Genomic DNA, 27,950 nt, shown 5'->3' with positions numbered 1-27,950 from the left:
CCGTTCGCGGGTTTGCCTTCCCGCCTTCGACGGCTGTCGTCATTCTGCGCCTTCGTCATCCTGGTGATGACGGGGAACGACGGAAGAAGATGCCGCGCGGCAAGGAGATCCGGTGGGTGGTAGACCATGCCGATCGTGTCTCACACATGTCGCTCGACCGTGCCGCTGCTCTCCGCTCCTTCGCGTGGCGGTTCGAACCGAATTGTGATACCGAGACTTAGTTTAGCTTGCGTTTACCTCTCGTCTCCGCGGGTCAGTTAGGCTCGCGCTTTCGAGCCGCCAGCACCGGCTGTGTTCTCTTTCTCTCTTTCCCGTGATCTTCCTCGATCGCGAGGTAATCCCACGTCTCGATCAGTCGAGTCCTTCCCGTTGAATATAATTATTTTTTAATTTTTTTCTTTCTTTCTTTCTTTCTTCTTCTTCCTTCACTCGTCACAATCGCCGCAATCGTTCTCGGCCGCACAAGGCACATGCGAACCGACAGTCGCCGAAGAAGATAGTCCTCGATTTGGACCAGACTGAATCTCGCCATTCTCGAGTAAGTGGTGTAAGATTGTTGAATGATGCTGTAAAAGGCACGATTGATTTTCTTTTTCACCGATTTTCCCCGAAAGTGAACGCCATCCTGACAAGTGAGAGATCGTTCAAATTTGTCGAAGTGTAAATAGCTTGTGTCAACTGCAAATTTTACGAGTTTCATGCAGAAACTGAAATCATTAAGTCGCAAATTATTACGATAATAAATGGTGAAAATTGAATAAAAATAATTATAATTTTTCTCTTAAGATTTTTAACATAAAAGATTGAATACTTAAAACCACAATTTCTGAATTTCGTTGTCTGAAATTAAATTTACTACGACGCACACACATGTAACCGATGAATTGTTTTTATCAGACAAATTGGTGATAACCGAGTTTCAAGATGTAATGCTAATTGCATTCGTCTCTCACTTTCATTCACGGTCGCCAGTTTTATCTCTCTGTTACGACTGATGAGTAAAGACCTAAATTTGAATATCTTATCAAATTGCTATCAGTCGCTGCCATTTGTCAATACGTTATGAAAAGAATGCGAATAAACGCTTTACTTCTCCCCCATCTTTTTTCTCAAATATTTTAGTAACAAAAACAAAAGATTTATCGCGTACATGTGCGTTTAACCTATTTTAATCAAAACGATTGCTATATATATATATACGAAAGACTTACTATATAAGAAAGTATAAAATTTGTTTCGCTATAAATAAATAAAAAATCGTAATGAAATAAAATTTTGCTTATAATAAATTTTTATTAAAAAATTTTTATCTTGGTATAAGTTCTTGTTATATTATTCACATTATCTAAAAATATCAGGAATAAACACTTTACATACAATTATAACATTTATTTTAAAAATTCGAATTTCAGAACTTAATGAATAGACAATATTAAATCTTTGTTAAATTATTGAAAAGAATTTGAAGAATAAAATTTTTTAATGCTAACGATTGGATTTTAATCCGTACAAATACAAATCTTAAAATCATATTTGGACAATCGAATAGTTTTGTTCGATTAAATGATTCGCGATGCATTCTTTCAGTTTAACGTTTTAAAAAAAAGAAAATTAATAAAAATTGGTTGTTCTTAGAATCGTTTGATATTAACGATGAAGTCAGCGACGAGAAAAAAATGCGGGGTACATGCATACGACGGGAATTATCCACTGACGAACTTTGACAAGTGAGAACGAGCAAGTTTGATATCCCGATGTCGCGACCTGCACGATCGGAATAGCAGCAGCCACTTAAATAGCGATCTGTCTGTTGTTATCGGTCTAATCCGTAAATTGCATCAATGTACAAATCCAGAGAAGACGACACTTCAATCTATCGTGATCAGAACTTACCGCGAGGTCAATAAATAGAAATCGAATAGATTCTTGTTTATCTTTTACATTTATTGATTTTTGCTACAATAAAATCGACTAAAATCAAGATTTTTTTCTCAACTGCGTCTCTCTTTTTTTTTATAGCGATTCATTCGATGCTAATATTATCTCTATGAGTCTAAGAAGAACCTCATCAAGTCGCATTCTTAGCAGAGCAATTTATATCGCGACGAGCTTGTAATTCTATGCAATCAGTATCTCGCAGCGATTAAGTCGAAAAGAGCGAGCGTGTGCGCTTCGTGCGATAAGTACGAAAAAAAACAGGAAAAAAAAAGAATAAAATGAAATAAAGAAAAAAATAATAGAGTCAAAGTTTCATTTGCTAAAAAAATGTCGAGAAATTCGTACACTGAAAGAATAGAAAGAATTTTGGCATTTGTGATTGTAAGATTAGTGTGGGGGTTATTAGATGAGTGTTGGTGTTACCATAATGATCATTACTGTTATAATATTAGTAATAATAATTATAGTTTTATCAACAAATATATAGATGGCGAAAATGACTTAAATTTATAGTTATATTACCGTAAAAATATTGTAAATATTATAATTTAACTATGATTTATAATCATTTTCAGTACTTATTTTATATATATATATATATATATATATATATACATATATGTATTGATAGAACTGTATTTATAGTTATTATTACTAACATTATAGCAGTAATGATAATATGTATAATGTTACAATACGTAATGTGCTCTCTAAAACTACTTTTAGAATGAATCTCACTCTGAAGAGTGAAATCTCACTCTTAAAGATTAAAAAAATTGAGCTACTCTTTTTCAAGACTGGCTCTTTAGACTAAGATTCTACTTCAAAGAATTTACAGAGTAATGTTACCATATATTATAATCACAGATATAAACTTTTCTCTTACAATGCTGACGATGTGTTGTGACATATTTCGAAAAAAATAATAAATGTAATTAGCAAAATATAATTATTTCTAGGTATTGTAAAACACAGTAAATTTGTTAATGTAGCAAAGGTAACTTTCTATGAAATCCAATATTCGAAATTTTTAATAAAACGTGCTATGATGTACTTTTGCTGCAGGAAGAAAACATGTCATATTAGCAATTTTCATAACAAAGAATTGGCTAAATTAGCATACTAATAATTGCTTACAAACATAATTCCTTTGTTGAACCATCAAATCTTAATTATAGACGTTGAACCCGCACAGCAAGTTATAGCTTTGCTGATCTACCCAATCTATTTTTTTCGTGATTGCTTTAGAAACTGTGGCGATGACGGGTAAAAAATATGCCTCTAGGCTTTATGAAGTAAAAATTTGAGATACGATCTCGCATTGTTCCTTATCTACGGGCATTCGATGGAATGTCACCTTGGTGAAATGGAGCGTATCACAAATGTATTTCAAATATTTCTTGACGTTCCATGCACGTGTAATGTGAGCGGACTTATTTCCATTTCATATGATAAATACAAAAATTTTTAGAACGTTTTGAAAATCAACATTCTATCTGTACTACATTTTGCCTTCTTTGTACAAATGTGCATGCAATAAATGTTTCGCAAAACTTTTATATATATTTCTTCCACATAACAAACAATAAACTAAATAATAAAATATTAAAATGCTTATTTCGTGGAAAGAATTTTATTTTGATAGTGTTTAAAAGATAAATCAGGTTGATTTTAGTTTTAATAAAATGCACTCTGCAATAATTTCACTCTTTTTACCTGAAATAATAATCGATGAAAACGTATTAATGATTAAATATCTTTTATATTTCTTCTTTAGAAAGAATAATGGAAATTGTATCGGAAAATGGAAATGAATGATAAAAAGAATCCTATATTCGGTTGAAGCGAAATTTGATGCTTCATAATACTTTTATGTAAATTTTCAAATAGATTTTTAGTTATATAAATTGCACATTAATTTGATTTATCGGACGCGATCATAAATTGAAGCTGGAAAGTGAAAATATTACAAATCACATTGATCGTCAATCCAATAATATTAATAATCTTTTAAAATACCGTAAAAAGTTTTTTAAAATCCTTATTAGCATTATTTTCAGCTTTAGCTTATAATTGTATTTGAAGTTCGATAAATTGAATCGGCGCGCAGTTCATAGAAGTCGGGAATGTATCTGAAAATTTAAAAACAAAAAAATGTATTATAAATTTCAATAAATAATTGTTGAATAATTTTAGTATAACATTTATTTAGTAAATATTTGCTAAATAAATAATATAACAGTTAAATTAAATTAATGGTTCTTGTACCAAATAAATATATGTTTACATTTATTAAATAATTCAACTGGCACCATTCAAAAATAAATATTTATTAAAATTTAGCTCTTCGTATAGAAATATTATTAAGCACAAAGATTCGCTTCCATTGAATGTGGGTAAAATTTTTTTCCTTTAGAAAGATCGTGCTTTTTCAAGCTGAATCGGTATTAATTTTTAATCTATGCTTTTTGTTGACTCTTCTGCCGCTGCATGCAAAGTCGACAGCGGTAAAATTTACGGGCGTAATTAAAGCTCTCATGGTGCAGTTGCATCATCAAAACAAAACGGCGACTAAGACGTTCCATCTGACGATTCTGTTCTACTTCAAGCGACCGTATTAATAATCTTCCTCGACGCGCGTCGCGACGGAAAGTAAACATCTTTTGATGGACGAACTGCGGCGCGAATAAATCTCGCGCTAATCCCGTGTTAATGAAAAGGTCGGTTATCAAACGTACAAGATGTAGGTCAGGCTCTGATTTCGTGAGGTAAAATACTAATATTATAATACTATTAATATTATAATATTAATATTATACTATAATATTATACTATTAATATTATAATATTATAATACTATTATCGCGCTTATCAAGGATGTCGTGGCCTGGCAGTTTTGAAGATTAATTGCAACATCGAGATCTCATAATGAGGGATTTCTCGTTATGCATTCACGAGATGTGTCGAAATATTTAAAAAAATCAACGGTTGAAGGTATCATAAAATAGAGTAACTTTGGCTGAAATAATATCCAAGTATGCATATCAAAATTAGGACTTAAGACGTTTAAAAAAACATTTTAAAAATATTTTAAATTTGATATTCTATGTCTTGATTTTCGATGTGTGTGCTCTAAGCATTTTTTAAAATTTTGTCTATCTCGATTAAGCCAAAATTTATAGACGTAGCCAAAGGAAATGGAGCAAGGATGAGCTTTTCAAATTTTAAAGAACAAAAATAATTAAAATTTTACTGTTTAAACAGACTAGACTTAATAAGAAATTCACAAGAAATTAATTTTGGAAAAGAAGAAAGAGTTGGTGATGAAAATTATAAAAAGATTTTTTGAGAATCCAAAACGGCTTATAATATTATAAAAATTTAAATTTTTTTAGTTTACAAATTTACAAATCAGTTTACAAATTTAAAAGATAAAGTAAAAAATAATAAAATAAATTAGTAAATTAAACATGTATTATTATTTTGTATCTACTCGTCAATAATTAATTAAAAATAATAATAATAAAACAAAACAAGTCCATACTACTCGACTCTTCTCTCTCAAATTAAAAGTCACGACTCTAACTTTGATCTTCTTTCCTAAACAAAAAATCCTGGCTACACCCATCTCACTTTATGATAGATGAAAATTAATTGATGAAAACTGATTGATGAAAAGTGTTTCGTCGAACGCATTTCGCCAAAAGTGTCTGTTAATCTACGGACGGGAGTTGATTATTTCAGAAGAGAATGTGCGCGACACACGTTAGCTTCATAAACGCGTATGCGTCAACACCACGACGTAATCCCTGACGTCGCCCGCATGTAATTCACTTCTCGGAGAGATTGGTATCGCGATACCGGCAGCAAAGTGCGGTGCCAGGCGTGTCCGCAATTTGCCGATAGTCATCAGTTGGCAAGTGCTGACGAGTGTCCCATGACGATAACTGAACAATTATCCTGTCGTTATCCTGTCGCAATTGTGACGAGAACAATCTGTTCTACATGTTAGTGAGATTTCGGTATCGCGGAACACATACGATTAACTGGACCATACGATAAACACAGAATTTAATTAATTATCGGAGATCTCCTTAAAACGAATGCGAGTCTCGTGGCAGAGATCCGTTTACAATGAAATCAAAGACGGTGCATGCAGATTGTCATCGCTATATTTACTTACAATGTATGCAGCGCTGGCACTTGATTGTCGAGCATTTATGTATTAAATCATTAACACGGAATAAACATGACAGAATAACACAAAACTTTAAAAAATTATTTATATCGAGAAAATATCATTAGAAAAAAATTATACACGTTAGTTATAGAGAAAAATTGTACACATCAATTAAAGAAAAATTATGTATTTTGTTTTATTTCACGTCTATTGTATTATTATTATTTCACGTTTATTGTATTATTATTATTATTTTTTTACTTTTTTATTATTTTATTCACACGCACACACACAATATCTACATGTAGACATGTAAAAGAAGAGAAATGATTTTTCCGATTTTTAATATGCCGATGAAGTTAAGTACGTAAGTTAGTGAAGCTAAGATCGTATATCTATATAAAATAGCGCTATGCCATCATCATAAACGCGTAGATTGCACTGACACTCGCAAAATCGATATACTTCATTGCTATAAATTAACCGGACGCGCTTATTGCGACTTACCGTTATCATAGACGCCGCCATTGAACGGTTATTAGGGACTGGCTATTAATCGCGTCCAATAAATCAGTTTACGATGTTAGAGAGGCATTGATAAATGTCTACAAGACGAGATGCGTGTCAGACACGTGATTTGGATACGCTCTTGAAGTTAATCGCGTTCTCTAAAATTGTGCTCAGTAACGTTGAATCTTAGCACGATGATGTTAATGAAATGATGTTTTGATTATATACTCTTTAAATTCTTTGCAGTAAAATCTCATTCCGAAGAGTGAAAATTGAGCCAGTCTTGAAAAAGAGTGATCCAATTTTCAATTTTTAAGAGTGAGATTTTAAAGTGACAATTCACTCTAAAAGTTTTAGAGAGAGTAGATTTAATAACCAATTAAATTGTTTTGATATCGAAGATGAGACGATGAGTGATAAATTTATTTAAATTAATGAAATGACGTGTGTATCGCGTAAGTTATAAGCTATTCCAGAATGCTTCCTCGAAGTATGTGAACGCAAACAACCTATACCGCGGAATTTGGGGCAACAGCGCATCATCCTGTCCTTTTGCTTGATATGATGTACACGTTATTTTTAGTATTAACAATTTGTAGGGCTGCGAATAACAGCGGCGCGCCGCTGCAGTAAACATGCTTTAAAAAAAGAGGAAAGTAAAATTTATTTTATAAACGTTAAAAAGAAGTGCGAGCAAAAAAAGCCAACGAGCCGTTTATATAAAACCTAAAACGTGTGAAAAGGAAAACAGTCTCACACAACTAATAATAAACTGGATTAGTATGAACGTAATTTAATTTTTGCCAACTTTATTTGAAAGTGGCTGCACGAAGAGAATTAGATTAATAAAAATAAAGATTATATTTAAAAAATTCACAAATATTATATATTTCTGAAAAATCATCGTTGGATATATTGGATGTATATTTGAATTCCAATAGAGTTTCAACTGAGACGTAATGACATATTGAACTGAAACGTCGCGATAAATTCTTCAATTAGAAAAAATGATGACAGACGGAATTACGCGCAGGGCGCAATATATGGGGTGTAAAATGTTCGCATTTCTCGTGTCACATGCATGACATTTATCGTTCCTTATTCAACGAGAAAAGCAGGTAGCATGAATCAGCTGGCACACGTCTTAGCGTTGATGCAAGAGGTCGAGCTTGCGAGCGATAGCTGTCCGATTCAGCACGACGATTCGGATTCTCTATTTGAGAGCGATGACCATGAATGCGTGGGTCGAAAGCTCTCGTGCAGAAATGCACTTCTTTAACAAAGCCCAGCTATGTTGCAAACCAATAATAGCGCTCGTTACGTTGGCGATAATTGCTCCATCGGTCTATAAATCTCAATTGCCTTTTGTGCAATGCACGTTGATGAAAAAAAAAAGATTTATGGCTGTATTCTCAAAAAAATATCGCATACGAAAGTATACGAAAATATTATAGTATATGTCATGCAGCATATATATGATATACAGCATAAAATATTTACGTGAATCGTTTTTTGAAATAAAATATTTCACGAATATTTAACGAAAAATTTTTGAAATATTTCAAATCTTACAATAAAATATTTTGGAAATGTTTTTGAAGTATTTCATGTTGTGTGGAAGATTTTTCTAATATTTTTATATATAATATTTTTCGAGAATAAAATTACTAAAAGCATTTTTTTGTCCAAGAAGGAAATCGGAAACATGAAAAATTTTATAGCGTTGATCAGAATCAATCAGACACTACGATTATTATTTGCTTCGAGCTTATTCCACGTCGAGAACGGACACAAAAGAAAGATGTAATTCTCGTCAATATTCATAAAAAAGCTGCCGTAAAAAAAAGAGCAAAGAGCGATTCGCAAAAGAATCTTTTAATTCCGATATATTCTCCCTCGTGTACGCTTTTTGTACGATCCATAAAAATAAGCAAAAGCAGAATATAAAGCAGGGGCTTTATACGTCGGTCCGTTTATTTTTCCAATATCCGGTGGGGCGGAATACTCGAACGCATTCAGAAATACCTACACGAAAGAAGTAGATACGTGCTCACTTCAATCTTTTCCCTCGGGACGATCGTCATTCTCTCGAAATATATCCCTGCAATCCGTGTAGAGATAAATGCACCGGAGCTGCTTTGTGGATTAAAAGGAATTTCCGACACTATTTAGAAGCAAAAGTATAAAAAAAGAATTAATTTTTTCTTCAATTTTTATAAAATTAAATTCCTGTAATCCGTGTAAAAATAAATGCTACTCGTATATTGTAGCTTAGAAGAAATTTTCGACGATACTTAGAAACAAAGTAGAGAGAAAAATTAGAATTAATTTCCTCGAATTTTTGTGAAATTAAATTCCTGCAAGCTGTGTAAAAATAAATGCGGCAAAAATGAATGCTTCTTGTAGATTAGAAGCTTCCGATGTTAACTTACAATTAAAAGCAAAATAGAGAGAAAAAATTACAATTATTTCCTCGAATTTTTGTGAAATTAAATTTTGAAAACTATTGAAAATTAATGCATCGAAAATAAGTGCTCGTATATTATAAATTTTTTAAAATTTTCGTTCTATCTAGAAGCAAAGTAGAGAGAAAGATAAGAATTAATTATTGTGAAGTTATAAATTGAGACTTTTATTAGAAAAAAATTGAAGAATGTGGAGGAACGTGTTAATATGTAACTTTTTCTGCGACGCCCAGTATCCTTCGCGAAAGATGATGCGAGAAAGTTCATGCCGGTTCTGTATGCCGGTCGTCTACGTTGAGCATTGATATCGTGTTATGTCATTGCGTTTAACGGCGCGCTTAATAATCAGTCTGCTGCCAGGAATTACAGAATGCCACCACCTTATGAATGTATGCAAACATCGTCGTCAATCTGCTTAGTATAGGCGAAAGATTGTCGACAGAAATTTCGAAATTTCAACAAATTTTGTCCTCCTTGATGAAATTTAGCTCTGTCTTGCTCTACATTGTGATTTTTTTAAATTGTATTTATATTAAAAAATTTTAAAATCAATTGCAGTCTCTTCAGAAAATGCAGGGAATAAGTGAATAAAATATACGTAATGTGCTTGTTGAATATTTTGTATGATATGTGACTACGAAAATTTTTTAAATTAAAACATAAGAAAGTTTTGATTAAAAAGTAAGTAAAGTTTCAATTAAAAAGTAAGAAACTTTTAAAAAGTAAGTGAAGTCTAAATTATAAGTAAGATGTTGGAATAACCTAATTTTTATTAGAACAACAAAATTTTTAATTAAAAAGTTATAAAATTTCGTAAATCATATGTCACACAAAACATTTCTCTCAGCGTATGGAAAAAAACAGCTTTAGTAAATTATCTAAAAATTTAATAAGTTCAGCTCTGAAAATAGTTTTATTATACTATCAAAATAATTATGTAGGACGTAGGACGTTCAAACTGGTCGTTAAAACTTTTTGCAGCATTGCTTATTATGCTTAAGTATCTTATATAATTATTTTGATAAGCCAACAAAATTATTTTCTGTATCTATATTTAAATTTTCAGATACTTCAGTAAAATGGTTCTTTCCATAAAAATTACGAGATAAATGTATGCGGAAGCTTCGAGTGTTATGTCGAGGATTTAAACGGGAATCAGAGACCGATACTGGTTTCCCGTCGAAATCTGCATACTCGTTCGAAATCTGGCGAACAGAAGATCCTTCTTTCCAAGGAAAGAGAGGATCGTGGATTCACCAAGAGTAATAATTTGAAGGACAATCATCGGTTGACGTATAATCTATAAGTATACTCGCGTAACCGAGCGTTGTATCAACTGCGGATGAATCACGCAATCGATTCGATGACAGGCAGATGGTAACGAAAAAAATGGGGAAAAAAACTTGCGACTTGCGGAAGTGACAACTCCTCTGACTTCCCGGCATGAAGAAATAATTCGCTCGGTGAAAGATGCGATTAATTCATTTCTATCCGATGGCGTGGCGCGAACGTGCGAGCGAGTTGACGCGATGCTTATGGAATTTAATCTATAATTATGATGTAAAGACCACGCTCTGGCCGTCTAATCGGAGACACGCGTTGCATTTAATCAAAGAGACTGCGTCACTCGCAACGCCACGCGCGGCTTCGCCTACGCTGATCTCACTCGTCACCGCTATTGCTTCGGCATCAATCAAGGAGTGATACAAGCGTGAATGAAAACTTTACGATTTTTCATGGCGCACACTTTATGCCGTACCGCAGAGAGATAACCCTTTTTAACACATTGATTGTCACAATTAAATAATTTTCTTTTCGATGATTTTTTTTTATCAACAATATGCCAGTTTAATATACTATTTAATTATATTTATCTTTCGTAAAACTTATAACAAAATTTTTATTTCTATCTTCAAAAAATTTACACATTGCTAATATTTATTTATACAAGGAAACGTTTTTGTTAAAGTATCTAAAAATTTAACTACACTGAAAAGATACTAAATATTTGTTTGAACAATTTTAAGTAAATATTTACTAAATGTAAACATTTATTTATTTGATACAAAAAATTGATTTGATTTAACTCATTTTTTTATTGAGTAAATATTTATTTAATGTAAATAAATTGTTAGTATTACTTAAAGAAATATGTACTAAGATTTGTAAATTTTTTTCAGATACAACAATAATTTTATTAAATTATCAAAATAATTATGTAGAAATTATAGTTTAGTACGTTGATATTTACAGCATTGTTTATATGTATTAGGTGTTGGAATTAATTCGTAGCGTTTTTAATGAAAGAATGTTATTTATTTCACATGAGCATTAAAAAATACATTAATGAAAGTACTTCCCATCACTTGTAAAACGCTACGAATTAATTCCAACACCTAATACTTGAGCGCATCCTCTACATAATTATTTTAATAATTCAACAAAATTATTTTCAGATTTGTATCTACCAAAATTTTTAGATACTCCAGCAAGATTGTTTTTTTGCTATCATGTAGATCATCCATTTTTTTAATTAATTCGGTATAATCAATTAAGTAGAATAAATCTATGATAAAGGAACTGCTTAAAGAAACTCTCTTCTTTAAATTTGACCGACTTTGAATTCGAAAAGTCGGTCACGATAATAAAACGCAGCGTAAAGGTTGCATAGCTTTCCGTCGACGAGCTATTCATCGAACAATCTCGGATCTGACGTCACGTAAAATACGATTGATCGATATGCGAGAGTTGTACCAGTGATACTCCTCCACTTTTTATTTGTGGCAGTCACGTCATCAATGATGTTACGAATCTTTTCATTGATGCGTTTTTATTTTTTACATATTGCAACGTTTTAAAGACTGCATTGATTTCATAAAAGTGTCAAATCTTTTCACATTTTTACATCGTAGAGACAATAAACCGATTTACACAATTCAATCTTTGCCAAAGATAAGTATTACTTCAAGATAGGTTGATAAATAAAATAATAATAATAAAAATAAAATGATGACATAAACAGGCAGTAGGAAACATTGCAACGCGGAAAATGGGACAGCGAGAAATTGTGGAAACGATATTCCTGGAACTGACATGTGTCCTTATTTGTGTTTATACCGAGCAATATTACGGTACGAACCACGTCAGACACGAAGCGCAATTCAGACACAAAGGAGTTTCGCGTGAATAATTAAGAATTAATTTAGATAAATTTATATAAGATAAAGAAAATTAGTAAGTTTATAAGTAGTTAGTATTCAAGTTGATGTTAATTTTTCGTAAAGATGATAATTTGATAGAACATATTTTAATAATTATAAATATAGATATAAGGAGAAAAAATATGCAAAGTAATGTAATATTATTATAAGGATAAGTAAATATAAAAAATATTATTGAATATGTTGTTTATATTAAGATTAATGGTTAAACTTGAGTTAAATATATTTGAGTTTAAGTTGATTAAATAAGAAGTGGGGGGGATTGGTAGATTATTAAAATAAATATAATTATATTAATAATAAAGGTAGAGATTAGGGTTATATTTATGTGAAAGAATCGTACAGACATCTGATCATTGTAGGTGGACAGGATCAAATCGCGGCTGCAATATGAATTTAGGGCCAAACAGATCAAGAACACTTTGTGTGATGAATGATAATAGCTGATAAATGAATGGTTAATATTTCGTTACCTACTAATACGCCCTAAAACTCGATTTTTATGAACGCAACATGATAGTCAAGTGGTAACGAAATTGACCTGTCGAAGAAAAAAATTACGATTGATCGGCGATGCTTGCGCGATGGTTCAGAATCAATCAAATGGATGATAGCTTCATAAAGTATCATACTAAACGTCTGATCGAGATAAAGTTATTCTGTTTTATGTAGATTTTTATACATGATAAAAAGCGGGTAAATTTCCTTGACTGAATAAATGAAAATATCTAATAATTTTAAGTTGAAATTAGATCGATAAGAATAAATTAAATGATAGCTTAATTTCAATTGAAGCAAATTTTGGTGTTTATTCAAATTTGCAAATACATTTTTCTGTACTTCAATATTGTAATAGTGCTTATTAGCATCATTATTAAAAATTGACGATCAATGTAATTTGTGATGTTATTTCTGACCTCAATTTATGATTGCATTTCAAATCCGATAAGCCGATTCGGCGAGCAGTTCATGGAACTGAAAAATATATTTGCAAATTTGCATATGAATGCTATTGACCAAGATCCGCTTCGACCAAAAATAGAATTATTTTCTTATTTGAAAATATCTAATATATCAAAAAGCAAAGTTTATTTTGAATTAAAATGAGATTGTTTTCACTCATAATCAGCTAGTAATTAATTGGAAATATTTCAAAGACAGTCAATATAAAAAACGGGGAGATACTATTCCTCTCATAAATTATAAGCTAACCCTGACCCTTTTTTGGTGAAGGGAATTTATGAGATGCCGGAGGAGAGAAAGAGGCAGCTAATAAAAATATACAATCTGTGATCTTCCCTGTGGCAAAGGGACTTTAAATTGACTATTTTCAAGGCTGATTTTAAAGTAGGCTCATTGATTTAGAGGTCCTAGAACAGCCATGTATCTTAACCTTGGTAACCTTAGAAATACTCCTGGAGTCGCGCCAGTCTCCGAACCGGTCATTTAAACGAACTGTCTGTCTCCGTCAGTGTGCCAACTTCACTTACATTAATTAGCATTCGGATCTCATCGGTTTTACTTACTCCCCGGTTGTTCGACTAAGTTTGTATTATTGTAACTTAACATTCTAGCGATTTCAGCTCGTTGGAGCCTCGTGCCATGGTCAACTCGCGAGAGGCCCAATTGCGATAAAACGAAAATAGCGGAGAACTTTCAACGCGCTATTTCAAGTGAATCAAAATTAAACAACTGTCGCAGTGCATGCCAACGTAGTCACGCAGCAAATTATAGTTACCTAACAACGAGTCCGGTGACTCGACTCTCCTGTTATCGCGAAATATATCAAATTCGCGAATGATGTTTGGACCACGTCCAGAATCCGTCAGTTTAGTTCTCAGATGATTCGCGCACAAAAGTCACTCGCATTTTACTTTACAACTTATTACCTTGTTTCTATTATTGAACTTCTGTCGTTCCTCCGGTCGTTCCTCCTGGAGGCCGTAGATGACCGACTTCTGTTATTATCACTTCATCGCGAGTGACAAATTTGCGTATCAATAGTACGACATCGATAACGATAGCGCGGCGCACGCGATATAATTCTAATGGGAAGGATGGTTTTGTAGTATTTAAAAATTTAATTAGATACAAAGCTAAAAATCATTTTGTTAGCCTATCGAAATAATTATGTATGGCACTCAAGTTGATTACTAGACTTTTTTGGCAGGATTTGTTATCATGCTTGAGTTTTCTTTTCATTATTATTTTGATAGCTCAACACAATTATTTTTAGATCTGTATTTAGCTAAATTTTTAAATGCTTTAACAAAATTGTTCTCTCCATATAACTCTGTTCTTTTGTTCCTGCATTTAATAGACTGCATCAGAACTTTCTTTCTCGTTTTCAACAAACATCAAACGTATATCTATTTCATTTGAAGTTCCAAAGTGTATACTAGTTCAGTTATAGAAAACAGATCTTATATTTCCTCGTATTTATTTATCATATCGACGTTCAAATAATTAGAGATGCACAGAAAGGATAATTTTGTTAAAATATCTAAAAATTTGACTAGTTTCAGATCTGAAAATTCTGTTCATCAAAATAATTACGTAGGACGTTCAAACTATTAGGTGTATGACTTTGCTCATTCGGTTTTCGTATAGATGGCTTTAGCGGTAAGTGGTGATCGAAATAAATAGATCATAGACGTCACACAATAAACTTGGGAATCTGTCAACATAATCCAAAAAGAAATATTAGTCGATTTGTATCTGCATCATAAAGTTATTCTCGATTGAAAATGTCAGTTTACGAGCCAAATTCTTGTCATTTGCGGGAGGTTTTAATTTTCTGCTTCAATATGAAGAAATCTGTGGCTGAGGCTCATCGAATGCTTTCAAATATTTATGGTGAAGCCGCTATTAGTGAAAGAACGTATCATAAGTGGTTTCAACACTTCAAGAACGGTGATTTTCACATCGAAGACCAGCATAGCGGTGGAAGAGAGAAGGTTTTCGAAGATGCAGAATTGAAGGCATTACTTGATCAAGACTCTTGTCAAAATCAAAAAGAATTGGCACGATCATTAGGAGTGACTCAATCAGCCATTTCAAAACGTCTCAAAGCCATGGGAATGATTCAGAAGCAAGGAAATTGGATGCCATACGAGTTGAAGCCGAGAGATGTTGAACGACGTTTGTTTGCTTGTGAACAGCTGCTTGAAAGGCAAAGACGGAAGGGCTTTCTGCATCACATTGTGACTGGGGACGAAAAATGGGTTCATTACGATAATCCCAAGCGCAGAAAATCATGGGGAGTTCCCGGCCATGCTTCCACGTCGACGGCCAAAATATTCACGGCTCCAAGATGCTCTGTATTTGGTGGGACCAGCTCGGTGTAGTATATTATGAGCTATTAAAACCGACTGAAACAATCACAGGCGATCAGTATCGAACGCAATTGATACGTTTGAGCCGAGCATTGAAAGACAAACGGCCACAATACAACGAGAGACACGATAAAGTGATTTTGCAGCATGACAATGCTCGACCCCATATTGCGAAAGTGGTCAAGACATACTTGGAAACGTTGAAATGGGAAGTCCTACCCCACCCGCCGTATTCTCCAGACGTTGCTCCCTCTGACTATCACTTGTTTCGATCAATGGCACACGACCTGATTGACCAGCACTTCCGGTCTTATGAAGAAGTCAAAAATTGGATCGATTCGTGGATCGCCTCAAAAGATGACCAGTTTTTTCGACGCGGGATTCGTATGCTGCCCGAAAGATGGGAAAAAGTAGTGGCCAGCGATGGACAATACTTTGAATCATAAATGTATAACCAGTTTTTTACAATAAAGCCTCGAATTTCGAAAAAAAACCGCATGAGCAAAGTCATACGCCTTATAGTTGCTAGAATGTCAAATTTTTATGTATCATGCTTGAGATTCCTATGTAATTATTTTGGTGGTCTAATAAAATTATTTTCTTTTAGATATTTCAAAATCGTTCGTATAAATTATTCTTCATGTGAGCTCCAGACGAATATAGGTTCTGCACGTTTGCATGAGAGAAGGATCTCAAAATGCAAATTCAATTCTCCGAGATCTCACATGCAGATATCGGTGATTTATAAAATTCACCAAACAAAGCCCTATCATGTGATCGAGTCTTCTCTTCTCTAATTTACTCTAATTTTTTTTTATAACTGGGGAGTCGGTGATACATCTGGGGGTTGTTCGTCGGCCGCAAGCTCATTTAATTTAAACTCTGTTTTTAATTAACATTCTTTCGTCTATCGTCCGAAGATGTCCTTATTGTGACCTTCGTAGGGCGCGACGCTGATGTCATGGGTCAGCGGTCTCGTAGACGCATCGTTGCGCCCATTATTCTTTCATTCAACTCGCGGGTTCTTAACAAGAATTTTACGATCTTCTGTTTGCTTTTGTCGTTACACTAATTAATATTATTTCTTCTTCTTGCCGGATAAGGGGGCGGGGTCACGGATCTGGAGATTACGAGCTCTCTAATATTTTTTATTTTTTTATTTGGATTTGTCATTTGCGTAAATTACCGTTTATTGCGTCGATGGCGCGCGAAGATGACTTTGAGGACACTTTGTGGCGTGTCGGGGAAAGACGGATCAAACGAATGACCCACTTATGAGTTCCCGCGCGGCGACAGATTATTTGCATTAATTGCCCGTTTCTCAATGAAGGCGCTCGTCTTCGCGAAGAGTACACACGATCGGGGACACTTGATCCTTCGTCTATACGCGCACAGAAGTAGCTATCGATGCAGTTCTCGGAAGCATGTAGAACGAGAAGCACATTGGAGTACGCATCGTTGAGTAGAATAATTTTGCGCTTCACGTATTATAAGAATGTTATACGGATTATGTAAATTTTCGCGAACGCGCCGCGTCCTGTGATTCTTTGATTAATTTCTAATCAATTTTTCTGTAATGTTAAGAATAGAAGAAAAAAAATAATTATTGCTAAAGTATCTAAAAAATGTTAGCTAGATGCAGATCTGAGAATAATTTTGTTGGACCATCAAAATAATTATGTAGGTAATTATGTATACTTACTTTCTAAAACTTTTAGAGTGAAATGTCACTCTGAAGAGTAACTCAATATAATTAAACTATTCTTTTTAAAGACTAGCTCAATGTTCTCTTTAGAGTGAGATTCCACTCCAAAGAATTTACAGAGTAAGCATGATGAGCAATTCTATAAAAAGTTTTGACATTTTAATAATCAGTTTGAGCGTCCTGTATGATTACTTTGATGGTTCAATAAAATTATTTTCATCTGTATCTAGCTAAATTTTTAGATATTTCTACAAAATCGTCCATTCCGTAAAAGTCTCAGTTTGTTTAATAAGATGTGATAGTTGAAGTTAAAAGCAGTTAAACTTCGTTCATACTGAACTTACGCACACAAATACTGTGTACTGTGTGCACAGCCTATTTCTTTTTACCAAAAATGTTTGCTCCTGAAAAGTGTAATTCTGTTATTTGTGTGTCTGATTTGAATCTTATAGAGAAGTGCATGTACGTATTTAAATTTAATTAAGTACCATCGGCTGGAAAATCGGTATCGTTACGCAAGCGCGTGCGCTTGTCCGAACTCAGGAAGCTGAAATCACAATCCTCGTTCCAGTCTGGTAAATTTCATCAATATTATAATGCAGCTGATTCGGGTGACACTCGTTTTAGAGTTACGTGATCCGTAATAGACGATCGCATGGACCGATCGTGCGAGTAACAGATGTTAAGCTCGTTGTCGCAATGGAAATGGTTGAATCCTCGTCAACGATTGAATTGTTTCAATCTAATCATAAATTATTAAATTTCTTGATGTATATTTGCCTTATTGACAGAGATTGATTATAAAGGGAATAGGGTTCAGTTTACGTCTTTTTTTATAATAAAAATTGATTAAGCTTTCAGATATTATTTTTAACTATTTTCTAACTGTATCTTTAAATCTGTAAATAAACAATTTTTAATAAAATTAATTTTTAATAAAATTGATAAAGAAGATAATAAATATCCAAGGGTCAAACATCGCAAAAGTTGGTCTTAAAAGAGAGAGAAGATACATATCTAGGAAATCTCCAAATCGCTATTTATATACAACGTGGAATATCGTCTAAATTAAACTCCCGCAACTTTATACTCTGACTCAACTCAATTTCTAAGGTTTTTTTTATTGCTGCATTAGATTGGACTAGAACGTAGCTCTTCCCTTTTGTCAAACTTCAAACATATATCTATTTCACTTTAAGTACAAAAAGTATATATTATACTAAGTTCAGTAGAAGTTTGTTTTATAGAAAACAAACTTCTGAAGTGAGAGCTATAAAAAACTATAAATTTTTATAGCTATAAAATCTATAAAAGGCTATAAAAAACAGCTGTAAAAACAGATTTAAAAGAATTAGAAGTCAAAGAGAGAGATTGACGATAGAATTTGTTCGATAGAATGCTATTCGTGGGGATGTTGCACAAGTCTAGAAAGACTTCTATCATTCTCTCTAGAATGTTTCATGACGAATCATGCGGCATTTAAGCTGCCAACACCTTGAAGTCGTTCCAAAGCAGACGGGATGACGCGTCTCGCGGCCGGCCCCCCAACATTGCAAACTCTTGGCAACGTTATTGTTGTCAACTGCCAGTTGTTACCGAACTCTACATACCGCTTGAGCACACCTGGTTATGCGACATTGGTGTCTCTCGAAGTTGCGCGAAGTTATCGGAAGGACTCTCTCGGAAGTTTCATAGAGTAAATTAAACTATTTAAAATTAGATACGTCTGAAATTAAAACAAAATGTAGAAATTAGAATAAATACTAAAAGGAGAAAACATACAAAAATTTTAGTAAAAAATTTGGTATTCATTATAAAATATATGATCCTTTCAGGATGTGGACCGCCCACTGCCAAAATTTAGTATTCATTGCCTTTGTGTTCTTACCCTCTATCGTGAGAGGCATCCCGGATTATTCTGGATTGCCACCGGGACCGTATTGTGCCTCGAGGTATCCTGAAGGTAGTTGCTGCCCAGGACGACAGGATGAATGCAGTGCGCCGATCCTCAAGACGTTGTGCTACTGCGACGATTTTTGCAACCGAACTCGCGAAGAGGACTGCTGTCCAGATTACTGGTACCATTGCAGAGGGTTGCCAACCACTACATCGGCACCCGAGGAGCTAAGGAGTTCGTATATGTAAAATACAATTATAAAAATAAAATTTAAAAACGGATATAAATTTATATAATCTACAATCTATAATAATTTATGTAATGTATTTGTATAATTAGATTTGCCTTGCATTTGAAAAAAAAAAGTCTCAAACATTAAAATTGCATAATTGAAATTGTTTATAATGATGGCTTTTAATGTAACTGTTCATATTTTTTATTGATATGTTAGTTAAGTTTGTGTTTCTGAAGTCTTGTGTGTTGTTTCAGGATGCTTTTTCCAAGGAAAAGAGTACGATCACGGGCAAACGTTTAAAGTTAATTGTAACGCATGGTAATATCATCTCTTCCAATTTTATAATGTAAATAAATGAGAAAAAATGTACGTACGAATTCTGTAAGTTTTACATTGCAGCAAATGCTCCTCGCTTGGCAAGCGCGCTGAAGTGCTTTGCGAGAAGAATCGCTGTTTGATCGAATCGGAGTTGATGGAGGAGCTCAATTTGCAAGGGCCAACTCTAGGTTGGCAAGCGAGCAATTATTCCGAATTCTGGGGAAGGACACTTCTGGAAGGTGTAGAGCTTCGTCTGGGCACTCTCAATCCCTCACAATCCGTGAGTGTTTTAGAATCCAGTGAGAAATGACAATGGAATTGATGTTGAACGTCGAATTAGATGATTTCATTGTTGAATTTGATGATTTCGATGTCGAATCGATATCGATTTGATGTCGATTCCATTGTCATTTCTGACTGAGAATTATTACTGAGATCAGGTTTAAGTAATCAAAAGTCTGTCCATAAATTATCGCATATAAGACATTTACGAAATACTTTGCGCGATAATGAATCTTTGTAACATCTTGATCACAGCAATATACATTTAAAGGCGACAATCAATTATTCAAGAAGACAAATTTAAAAATTGCTGTCGGAAAGTTTTCATATAGCAGATTTGCATGAAACTCTCTTTATACTCGATGAATTCAAAATAAGGCAATCTTAACTCATGGCTGTCTGTAGACGCAATACTACCACAAGATTAGGTCAATTGCTTTGACTTGTGCAACCAAAGTTAAAATTCTAAAGCAATCTTTTGTACTTCGCTGCGGGGCTCTTATGAATAAGAAAGCGCCCAACGACGTTGCTTACAGCGTCTTTTAGTCCTCCGAAATGCCTGAACTCATTGCCCGAGGACGCGAATATCTTTTCCTCGATCGTAAATGAGATTCGTCAGTGTGCATGCAGATAAATGGAACACGCGATTAAAGGGGCTCCAGGCTCGTTTCGCTTAAAGCTCGCTTAATTTGTACACAATCTTCATCAGATTCTATTATTTTATATATTAACTTCAACTCAACTACAAGTATAAAATAAATCATTTTGATTCGACAATAGGTTGGCTTAAAGAATTAAAGAGATTTTTAATATATTTATTTATTCAATGTCGTGTCTAAAAGTATACGTTTCGTTCTATGATGCATTGCTTTCTTTCGCGTAGGTGTACAAAATGAACCCGGTGCGACGCATTTACGACCCGGATGCACTGCCGCGGGAGTTCGACTCCAGAACGCGCTGGTCACGCGACATATCCAACGTTCATGATCAAGGATGGTGCGGCGCGTCCTGGGCCATATCCACGGCCGATGTTGCAACCGACAGATTCTCGATCATGAGCAAAGGTGCCGAGGACGCAGAACTGAGTGCCCAGCATCTGCTCTCTTGCAACAATAGAGGACAACAAGGCTGTAGAGGCGGTTATCTTGACCGCGCTTGGCTCTTCATGAGAAAATTCGGGTACTTTACTTTTAATCTGATGGTGAATGAATTCAGTCACTATATTGATCAGTATACATTAAAGCTGCTTTATAAAGTACCTAAATATAAAATATCTAAATATAGTGGTGTAATATTAATAATACAATGAACTTTGACAATGAAACAATACATGTATATTGTGTTAAATAATGTGACAATGCCATTTGACCGTTTAAAATATTCATTATGCTTTTATATTTAATTTTGCCAATTTCATGTATAGCGGCTTTTAGTATGCAAGTGACTGAATTTACTATGAAATTCTCTTTCAAATGTTAAACAATATTCCTAATTGTGTACATACTCTTGATCATAAATATTATTAAATAAACACTAATAACAATAAGAGCTATGAGATTTCAATATATTTAAATTTTTGAACAGACGTTTCGACTTTATCGTCAAGTCATCCTCAGTGTATACAGTATAGAAAAATTAAATGTAAAATTAATAAAAATCATAAAATGGTTAGATATAAATTCTAAAATTATAGTTACGCTAACATGATGGTTGTGTTTCTTCATATATTTTTTATACCGCAACAATGTAATGCCTTTCTATCATGTAATATTTTGATAATACGATTGAAATACGACCATCATGTAACTATAATTTTAGAATTTATATCTAACCGTTTTATGATTTTTATTAATTTTGCGTTTAATTTTTTTATTATATTGTATATACTGAGAATGACCTGACGATAAGATTGAAACGTCTGTTCAAAAATTTAAATATATTGAAATCTGATTCGTAGTCCTTATTGTTATTAATGTTTATTTATTATTATTGAGCCCTGAGATTATTTAGAATATTATTTTTATAAATTTTATTATTTTATATATTAACTATAAAAGTACACATATATATAAAATATAGATTATTTTGATTCGACAATAAATTAATTTAAAGAAATCTTTTTAATATATATTACTATTTTATATCATATTTAAAAAGGCGATTTGTTTTATAATATACAGTGGTAAATTTCTACTTAAACACGTGACTTTAATATCATTAATTCTCCTGTGACAGCCTGGTAGATAAGGACTGTTATCCTTGGACCGGTAAGAACGGTCAATGCAAACTACGTAAGAGAAACAACCTACAGGCCGCCGGTTGTCGAAAGCCACCAAACCCGCTGAGAACAGAATTATACAAGGTCGGGCCAGCTTATCGCCTGGGCAATGAGACTGACATTATGCAAGAGATTTTGACCTCTGGACCAGTGCAAGGTAGTTATAACTTAGACAGTCACGCATTAATCAAAATTCTAAAATCGCAAGAAAAACAAGAAAGTTAAAATAATACATCATATCGGCCAATTATTGATATAATTTATGTCATTTATGTCTTTTTCATGATTCAGTATGACGTTATTTTGATTTTCTTATTCTCCTTCAGATGTATTGATATTTAAAGTCATTATATTCCGCTAAAGGAAGCATAATATTCCGCGATATTAAAAGGATATTATATGAAGTAACGTCTTTTTTTTTACAGCTACTATGAGAGTCTATCAAGACTTCTTCGTTTACAAAAACGGAATATATAGGCACTCTCAAAGTGCGGAATTACACGATTCCGGTTATCACTCGGTGAGAATAATCGGTTGGGGCGAGGAAAGGTCTTATCGCGGTCCACCACTCAAATATTGGGTAAGTTTATACGATATCACATCCATAACATAATATGATAACATGATAACATTTGTAAAAGAGAGAAAAAAAGGTTCAAGAAGTGGCACAAGTGTATATCATTTTTATACGTCATTGAATATCGTAAAAATGTCCCAATTTTTGGAAAGTTGAAATAATTAGAAACAATTAATTCCGCTAGGAATAATTACCTGAATCGACGTTGATCGACTAATCATTTTTTAGTAGAACGTATTGTATATTATTGTGATTTAAAATGCTAAAAAGATTAAATTTAAATTAAATCTTTTTTTCAGCTGGTCGTAAACTCCTGGGGATACAACTGGGGAGAAAATGGGCTCTTTAAGATTCAAAGGGGAACGAACGAATGCGAGATCGAGTCGTATGTGTTGGCGGTATGGGCCAAGACGATATAAAAAGAAAAAAGAAACAAGGGAAATACCAAAGTACTAGAATATCTGATTATCATAACACACTGTTGGTGCATTTATTGAATCTCCGTCGTCGGTCCGTCGTCATGCGCAATGATGCGATTGTCATCGGGGACAATGAACGATACATCGACGTTCGAAAGTATGTGATCCAATTGCCTGATCCATATATGCCTTATTATTACACATAGGATCGGGAGAGAAGGAAGTAGAAACGAGAAGGAGACACAGAGTTGTTTATAAATATTTAATAATTATAAGTACATGAATAGTCGACAAAAATATCATTGTTATTTTCTCATTAGACAACAATAATCGTTTTACATAGAAACGCTCTTACCGTTACGCGTCGATGATCGATATGCTGTAACAAAAGTCATATTTCTTTCATGTAATATCATCCACGTGTCGCGGCGACTTCGATGTGTAAGAAGTACTAAGTGCCAAGCGTTTAAAATAAATTTTATAAATACGTAATAATCTCTTTTTCACTTCGTTAAATGATACGATTATACTTCTACTTGCAGAGTTAAACACTTTGCGTTTAATTGCGTTTTTTAAAATTTAATCTGCAGTTAAACCTCTTTGTGTTCTATTTTTTAAATTAGACACATTATGTGTGAAGAATACTCATCACGGAAAAACAGATTTGTTAAAACAATTTCACTGATACAGCAAATTTTCAGTCATATTCAGTATATAAACAGTCAGTTTTGTACGTTAAAGTAGCAAAGTTGTATAAATAAAATAGCGATTATAGGTAATCACATTTGTTGTAATAGCACTGTTAATACAGCAAAGATGACTTTCTATAAAAATCAACCCAATACATAGATCAAAATTATTAATCGCTGTAATGAAAAAAACTTCTTCCATTATCCATACAGCACAAAATTTACAGCAATATCGCCGCAAAATCTCTGTACTATTGCTTCAACATGTAATGTTGCTGCAATGTTGCAATGTTGATGTCATTTTTGTGCAACTAGGGTATAGATGTGCTGTAAGGATATAGATGTTAAACTCGCGCAGCAAGTTACAGCTTTGCTGAACCACTTGATCTACTTTTTCCGTGATGATGTTCCTATAAGGTAAATGGCAGTGTAATAGTGTATTAGGATGTGATACCACTAATTATGTTCTTAACAGTTAATCGAGCTTTTTGTACATATACTTGTGCAAGATGGACAATATAATTTCCTTCAATTCTTTCCTATTTAGTTCTTTCTGTAACTAAAATAAATTTGTATCAAACATATACGGCATATAACACGCAGTATTAGGCACTCGAGGGACGATTGTGCACGTTTTGCATCACTAATTAAAAGGAACTCTCTTACGATGACTTCATCGTTAGACTACGACACTTCGTCTGTTGCTCTTGCAATGAGGACTGTACACTTCTAATTTGTCCCGCGGTGTGTTCATCGCGGAATAATCGATAGGGAATGGTATGGTATTACCGCGAATCATGCAAGCATCCGTCATGCCCAGGAAATGTTCTCCCGGTCCAAACGGGCCGCGGCCAAACAAGAAATTGGCGAATATTAACTGATACTGCGCCCAGCCAAGAGGATGGTCTCCATTCTGAAACGAAGTTTTTCTATCGTTATTAACAAAGTTTAATGATTAAGGATCAATTGCTTTTATAAAGAAGTAATAAGAATTTAATAAAGAAATATAAAAGAAATGTATAATTGTCTTTCTGTATAAATGCTGCTATTAGTTTAGGCCCTGCAAAATCTTGCTTTAAAAAACCAATAAGCTGTAAGAAATTGATCATAGTCGATTATTTTTCTCGTATTCAACTGTAATTGATCGAGTTCTTACAGCTTTATAGCTTTTTAAAGCAAGGTTGCAGATTTAGATCAAAGCAAGGTGGACCTATAAATTAATAGCTTATTGTAGACTGTGTAGAGACTTTTACTCCCTAAAGTTATGACTTTTCTTAATCTTCCAAATCCTAATATATTTATTTGTTTAAGTTCTTGTTATAAAAAATTTAAAAAAATATATCTACTTGATACAGATAAAAAATTTAGTTTTATCTGTATCAAGTAGATATACAATTACTTTATAATTTTAATTTTTCACGAAATTATTTTAGAAATCTAACTAACCGAAGTCATAGAATTGTACGCGATATCCAGGCACTTGTTTATCCTGTCGGTGTCCAAACCGACTACGGAACTATAAAAGGCCACGAGTTCCTTTTTGCTGATCATCCCACTTCCGGAGCTATTTATGGCGAGGAAAAATACTCTAGGCATAACTTTGATCCAGAACGGCATATCATTGTAACTAGCACCGTCCGGCGGTGCAACGATCTGCGCCCACCAGGATAACCAGGCCTCGAGATCGATCTTTTTATTCAGCTCCTCGAGCCCTTTCTTATCCCGAAGGACCAATCCGGCGAATCCGTTTTCGATTTCCAGAAGCCTTAGGTACTCCGGACCGTTCCATGACCAATCAGCAAATCTTCTCAAACGCTTTCCGAAAAAAAGTATTATTTCTTTTGTATAGATGCCTCGATGGTTATCGATTTTATTGTATAGATATGTAATTATTATATAAGATATATAAAATTTAAAATAATGTAATATTTTTTTATATACATATATCGCGATTCTAATTAATAAAACATTTCTAGTGCGTTATTTTACTAAAGACTCCTATTCTTTTTTTCACAGAAATGTAAAAGAGAAAATTTAAAAATCAAAATTTTTTAAATATTATACTCTTATTTTATAAAAATAAATGGAAAATCAAATTTTTGAAAGCAAAGTACCTCTGAGAATAACGAAAAGTCCTTCCTATTGATGTAACCATCTTTATCGTGATCTAAGAGGTACGTAAAAAAATGAGAAAATTTATCACGTTGAATGGGGGCTAAGGTCTCCGAACCCCCACTTTTACTAAATTCAATGGCGGATAAACTGTCGTCACTCGGAAAGCGGCTCACCCAGGTCGCTATAAAATACCATAGTTAATCATATAATTAATTTAATTTTGATGGTCAATATCCTCATCGTGAGAATAACAGAAAATAACAATAATAAATGAATTAATAATTTAAGTATAATATTATTATTAATAAATAAATTAACTAGATATTAATAATAATGCAATTATTTGTTAAATAATAACAAAATATTAGGTGTTGGAATTAATTCGTAGCGTTTTACAAGTGATTGGAAGTACTTTCATTAATGTATTTTTTAATGCTCATGTGAAATAAATAACATTCTTTCATTAAAAAACGTACGAATTAATTCCAACACCTAATAAATTAACATTATTAAATAAATTAATACATTTGTAATATAATTCCGACAAATACAACTTTTACGCTGTATATATAATGCAAAATGAGATTTGCCTCGATTATATCAAGAATTTTCTAATTTTTGACTTTATAATTAACTTATTTTGTAAATTTCTTTTTCTTAGAAAAAATAAAAATATAAGAAAATAAGAAAAAAATAAAACAATTAATTTTTTAATAATACTACTATAAATTTTGTCAAAATAAAAAATTGAATTTTTGAAAGCAGATTTTGTAAAAAATAACTACGAGATTAATTCTCATTTCTACATATTAATGTAAATTAACTCTAATCTCAATTCAACTTAAGCCTGCGGCACATGATGCTTTTTTTCCTACTGGATTTTTTGCGTTTTAGTAAATTATAATCAAAATTGGACCATACAGAATGCGCAGAACTTTTAGTAATTTACTGAAACGCTAATAATCCAGCAGAAAAACGTACATCGTGTGCTGGAGGTTTTACTCTATATCTTCTTCTAACTTTTAGAACTAGAAAAAGATAAAAAGTGAGTTAAACTAAGATTAGAGTCAATCTACGTTAATAGAAATGAGGTAGATATTCTTTTTATGCCTATTTCTACCAATGCAATTTAACTTTAATCTCGATTCAACTAACTCTTCATCTTGTTCTAGTTTTAAGAATAAGAAAAAGATGAAGAGTAAGTTGAACCGAGATTAAAGTTAAATCTACATTGATAGAAACGGGCATTAGCTAAACTTCTTGCACGGTTCATCTTTTATCTTTTTCTCTTCAACGTGGAGAGAAAAGAAAGAAAGATGACCCGTACAGGAACTTTAGCCAAAAGAACGGACCGATGGATATAATAAGCAACGATTAAAATTAACAAGTTAAAATCTGAAACAAACTCACTCCAGACGTGCACGCTCCAACCGGGCTGTTCCAGTTCGGGGGCGACGACGGGCGCGACGGCGAGCTCGTCGACGTTGCTGCTGGTTGTTCTCCATCTTTTCAGAAGGTCCTTGGTCCGATCTCGCGTACGATCGCACGCCTGCCGCCAGTTGGTGATAAATTTGCGAGGTACCTTAAGCGCATTGTTGTCATCCAGGCTGATCTCCTGGCTGCCGAGCGAACTGCGTTGACTCTTGTCTTGTTCGCCACCACCGCTCGACGTGCCATCATTCTCAGGATAATACATCGGATCCTTTATGCTACCTGAACGACTCTCCATGATGAACTACTTAGTCGGACGTTATGCCTTAGCTGACGTTACATATATTACAAAGGG

At 33.4% G+C, this 27,950-nt stretch overlaps 2 protein-coding genes across 4 annotated transcripts; one reads left to right on the top strand and one right to left on the bottom strand.

Moving 5' to 3' along the window:
- The first annotated feature begins 136 nt into the window (after positions 1-136).
- LOC105146230 (putative peptidase C1-like protein F26E4.3) lies at positions 137-25,065 on the top strand. Of its 3 annotated transcripts, XM_011056377.2 has the most exons (9): positions 137-334; positions 467-538; positions 19,190-19,485; positions 19,741-19,804; positions 19,886-20,084; positions 20,970-21,265; positions 22,322-22,521; positions 22,790-22,944; positions 23,241-25,065. In XM_011056377.2, the coding sequence occupies exons 3-9, from the start codon at positions 19,191-19,193 to the stop codon at positions 23,358-23,360; spliced, it is 1,329 nt and encodes a 442-aa protein (XP_011054679.1). In that variant the 5' UTR covers positions 137-334; positions 467-538; position 19,190; the 3' UTR covers positions 23,361-25,065. The 3 variants fall into 3 exon arrangements, with proteins under 3 accessions (XP_011054679.1, XP_087269723.1, XP_011054664.1); XM_087413597.1 differs by lacking the exons at positions 137-334; positions 467-538 and adding an exon at positions 16,925-17,097; XM_011056362.2 differs by lacking the exons at positions 137-334; positions 467-538 and adding an exon at positions 18,870-19,050.
- LOC105146247 (hypothetical protein) lies at positions 23,609-27,932 on the bottom strand. Its single transcript, XM_011056398.2, has 4 exons — positions 27,575-27,932; positions 26,164-26,345; positions 25,496-25,864; positions 23,609-24,962 (listed from the first exon to the last, which is right to left on the bottom strand). Exons 1-4 carry the CDS (start codon positions 27,891-27,893, stop codon positions 24,729-24,731), a joined length of 1,104 nt encoding a protein of 367 aa, XP_011054700.1. The 5' UTR covers positions 27,894-27,932; the 3' UTR covers positions 23,609-24,728.
- Positions 27,933-27,950: the final 18 nt, after the last annotated feature.

The sequence above is a fragment of the Acromyrmex echinatior genome, chromosome 14 (assembly GCF_024713525.1).
Source record: "Acromyrmex echinatior isolate Ae372 chromosome 14, ASM2471352v2, whole genome shotgun sequence".
Lineage (NCBI taxonomy): Eukaryota > Metazoa > Arthropoda > Insecta > Hymenoptera > Formicidae > Acromyrmex > Acromyrmex echinatior.
The sequence above is the reverse complement of the archived record's forward strand: the minus strand, read 5'-3'. Positions and strand labels throughout refer to the sequence as shown.